Below are 5,000 nucleotides of genomic sequence, written 5' to 3' on the forward strand. Positions count from 1 at the left end.
GAATTAGAAGGACAAGAAAAAAGAAGAACCAGAAGAAGAAGAAGGAGAAGCAAAACTGAGCGAAACACCCCGCGGTACTACTACTACTACTACTACTACTACTACTACTACTACTACTATTACCACCACCACCACCAAACAAAAACAACAATTACTACTTCTACTACTAATTGTACTACTGCTATCATCCCCACATAAAAAAAAAACTGAGGGAAGCACCCTGCAGTACTATGATTACCACCACCGCCACCACCACCACCACCAACAACAACTACTACTACTACCAAACAACACAATTACTACTTCTACTGCTGCTATCATCCTCACATCCAAGAGCTCAGCGAACCATTCTGCGGTACCATGACTACCACCACCAAATCACCACCACTACTACTACTACTACTACTACTACTATCATCCTCACATAGAAGAACTGAGCAAACCACCCTGCGGTACTACTACTACTACTATCACCACCAACTACTACTGCTGCTGCTGCTGCTGCTACTACTACTACTATTACTACTACTGCTGCTGCTGCTACCACCTCCAACTACTACTACTGCTGCTACTACTACTACTATTACTACTACTGCTGCTGCTGCTACCACCCCCAACTACTACTACTGCTGCTACTACTACTACTATTACTACTACTGCTGCTGCTGCTACTACTGCTACTGCTGCTGATGCTGTTACTACTACTACTACTACTACTACTGCTGCTGCTACTACTATTACTACTACTGTTGCTACTACTACTACTGCTGCTGCTACTACTACTACTGCTGTGCTCACATGGGAGGACTGAGCGAACCACCCTGCGGTACCGTAGCACCGCTACCACAATCACAACCACCACCACCAACAACAACCACAACCACCACCACCACTACTACTACAACTACGACTACGACCACAACCACGACTACTACTACTACTTCAACGCTCACTTGGAAGAACTGGGCGAACCACTCGGCAGCATCCCCGTTACACATGTTGTGGTCCCCACAGGGGGCAGCGGCGGGACTGACCAGGACCCTGTTGCCTGTCTGCTGCTGCAGCTGTCTCCAGTGCTGGGCGGCCTGCTGAGGACTCATGTTGGACTGCCAGAACACACACACACACACACATACACACACACACACACACACACACAAACACACACACACACACACACACACACACGTACACACACACACACACACACACACACACACACACACACACACACACACACACACACACACACACGGCAATAATTATGATTATTGTCGGGTATTTTTCTCTCTCTGTCTGTGTCTCTCTCTTTTGTCTCTCGGTCTCAACATCTGTTTCTCTCTATCCCTCTGTGTCTCTGTCTCTCTGCCTGTCTGTCTGTCTGTCTGTCTCTGTATCTGTCTCGCCGTCCATCATTATTATTACCACCACCATAATCACCATCATTATCACCATTATCACCATCACCATCATCATCATCATTATCACCACAATCAGCACTACCACCTCCACCACCACCATCATCATTATCACCACCACCACCACCACCACCATCATCACAACCATCACCACCATCACCTCCTCCACCACCACCACCACCACCACCACCACCATCATCATCACCACCACCACTATCACCACCACCATCACCACAACCATCACCATCACCACCACCACCACCATCATCACCACCACCACCACCACCACCACCAAAAACCACCACCACCACCACCACCATCATCATCACCATCACCACCACCATCACCACCACCTCCACCACCACCATCATCATTATCACCACCACCACCACCACCACCACCACCATCACCACAACCATCATCACCATCACCTCCACCACCACCACCACCACCATGATCATCACCACCACCACTATCACCACCACCATCACCATCACCACAACCATCACCATCACCACCACCACCACCATCATCACCACCACCACAACCATCACCATCACCACAACCATCACCATCACCACCACCACCACCATCATCACCACCACCACCACCAAAAACCACCACCACCACCACCAAAAACCACCACCACCACCACCACCATCACCACCACTACCACCACCATCACCATCACCACAACCACCACCACCACTACCACCACCATCACCATCACCACAACCATCACCACCACCACCACCACCATCACCATCACCATCACCACCACCATCGCCATCATCATTATTACCACCACCACCACAACCATCACCACCCTCACCCTTACCAACACCATCACCACCACCACCACCACCATCATCATCATTATCACCACCACCGCCACCACCACCACCACCCTCACCCTCACCACCACCATCAGCACCACCACCACTACCACCACCATCATCATCATCATCATAACCGTAGCCACCTCCACCACCACCATCATCATCATTATCACCACCACCACCACCACCACAAACCACAACCACTACCACCATCACCACCACCGTCACCACCACCACCACCATTTTCTTTACTCCCGGTTCCCTCTCACCACTGAGCCCCCCCTCCCCCCTTTATTTTAACCCCCCACCCCCACCTGGGCATGGAAGTTGGGCTCGTTGAAGCCCAGGACGTAGTGAGCGTCACTGGGGAAGTTGAAGTGGTGGCCGTCCCTCCATCCCCACACCATCGGTACCCGGTTAGCCAGCAGCTGGTTGTTGCACCCGTTATGGTACCCGGGGTTTTCGCTCCAGTCATACCTGATGGGATGGCAGAGGGTATGTGTGTGTGGGTATGGGTGGGAGGAAGGGTGCGGGGGGGGATGAAATGTTGCTATTCTACTACTGCTACTGTTGCTGCTGCTGCTTCCACTGCTACTACTACTACTACTACTACTAAGTGAAATAACGCTGATGTTGATAATGATCAGAAGAAGTAGAAGAACAAGAAGAAAAAAAACATGAACAAGAATAACAAGATCAAGAAGAGGAACAAGAAGAACAAGAAGAAGAACAAGAAGAGGAAGAGAAGAAGGAGGAGAAACCAGAGTTTCAAACCATTGGATATAAATCCAAAACGTTTTACACGTAGTCCCTAGATAGATAGACAGATAGATAGATAGACAGACAGATAGATAGATAGATAGATAGATAGATAGATAGACAGATAGATAGATAGACAGACAGATAGATAGATAGATAGATAGATTACAATTCAACTGCTGAGTTCACAATATGGTCCAGAAAAGAACTGGATTCAGAATTAAATGATGATTTAAAAAAAAAAAATCACTGTGGCTTCCTCACATTTACAAAACAATGTCGCTGTTGCATTGACTGTCATTTGTTTTGTTTAATGTTGTAGTTCTTTTTCCACAGTAGGTCACTTTAATGACAGGTGCTGTGATGTAAGTATCGTCCTCGTTGACGTTTTGGGGGAGGTCTTTTTCCCACCTTTGTTCTTTTTGTTTGTTTGTTTGGTTGGTTGGTTTGTTGGTTAGTTGGTTGGTTGGTTAGTTGGTTGGTTAGTTGGTTAATTGGTTGGTTTGTTGGTTAGTTGGTTGGTTGGTTGGTTAGTTGGTTGGTTGGTTGGTTGGTTGGTCTTTCTTTCCTCTTTCGTTACTTTCGTTTTCTGGATTTTTTTGGTGGTCAACACAGTTATGATGTAACATTCACTTTGAATTCATTCATTAACAAAACAAATAGATAAATAAATGAATAAATGGATTTTTTTTTTTTGCATTTATTTTTATCATAACAGATTTCTCTGTGTGAAATTCGGGCTGATCTTCCCAGGGAGAGCGCGTCGCTACAGTACAGCGACAACCATTTTTTTAGTGTTTTTTTCCTGCGTGCAGTTTTATTTATTTTTCCTATCGAAGTGGACTTTTCTACAGAATGTGCCAGGAACAACCCTTTTGTTGACGTGGGTTCTTTTACTTGCGCTAACTGCGTGCTGCACACGGGACCTCGATTTGTCGTCTCACCTGAATGACTAGCATCCAGACCACCACTCAAGGTCTAGTGGAGAGAGAGAAAATATCGGCGGCTGAGCCGTGATTCGAACCAGCGCGCTGAGATTCTCTCGCTTCCTAGGCGGACGTGTTACCTCTAGACCATCACTCCACGTGAATGAATAAATAAATGCAAAAACAGATGGGAATAAAAAAAACCCAAAAAAAACCCCAAAAAACCCCGGTTCACCCACCACCAGGCCAGGCCTCTGAGGACGTCGAAGTCCCCACAGCGGTAAGACTCTGGGGCCAGGGCCACGCCTTTCTTCTGGCTCCTCCCTTCCACCCCCTTCACACACAAAGACCAAACCACACTCAACACTCAGCACTCAGCACTCAGGACTGCTTCGTTGTCTACACACAGTAGTTCAGCATGTTCACTGTTCAGCATGTGTAAGAAAAAAAATCCCCAAAAACTATTCAATATAATTATTAAGCGAATGATGAGTAAGTTAAGGATGCGTGTATACCAAAGTATAATTACAATACACACATACACGCACATACACACAGTCACACACACACACACACACACACACACACACACACACACACACACACACACACACACACACACACATGAACAATAGCGACAATGATTGATCACGGAACAAGCAAGGGTCCACAACAAAACAACACCAGCAACAGAAGCAGCGGCAGAAACACAAGCAACAACGATACTAAACACACACACACACACAACACACACACACATAATACACACACACACACACACACACACACACACACACACACAGAGAGAGAGAGAGAGAGAGAGAGAGAGAGAGAGAGAGAGAGAGAGAGAGAGAGAGAAATAAACACAAAGGAATGTAAGGAATTAACAGGGAGGGATGATTCACAAGATTCACAGTTTGTTATGTCCGGGCATCCAACCTCCAGCCTGTAAACTTACGTGCACGTTAACTAACAAATGATTGGCAAAAACAAAAAAAAACAAAAACACAAAAAAAGAAAGAAAAGATGAAAAAAAAGAAAAGAAAAGAAAAAGAAAA

The 5,000-nt window shown here is 46.4% G+C and overlaps 1 protein-coding gene across 1 annotated transcript in view; it reads right to left on the reverse strand.

The window, feature by feature from the left end:
* Nucleotides 1-5,000, reverse strand: part of LOC143294180 (uncharacterized) — a 10,619-nt gene that overhangs the window by 5,236 nt on the left and 383 nt on the right. Inside the window, exons 2-4 of the mRNA XM_076605610.1 lie at nt 4,182-4,276; nt 2,572-2,734; nt 954-1,106 (exon numbers count right to left, since the gene is read on the reverse strand). Of these exons, the coding sequence (XP_076461725.1) occupies nt 954-1,106; nt 2,572-2,734; nt 4,182-4,276 (411 nt within the window). The remainder of the gene's footprint in view (nt 1-953; nt 1,107-2,571; nt 2,735-4,181; nt 4,277-5,000) is intronic.

The sequence above is a fragment of the Babylonia areolata genome, chromosome 19 (assembly GCF_041734735.1).
Source record: "Babylonia areolata isolate BAREFJ2019XMU chromosome 19, ASM4173473v1, whole genome shotgun sequence".
NCBI classification, from domain to species: Eukaryota; Metazoa; Mollusca; class Gastropoda; order Neogastropoda; family Buccinidae; genus Babylonia; species Babylonia areolata.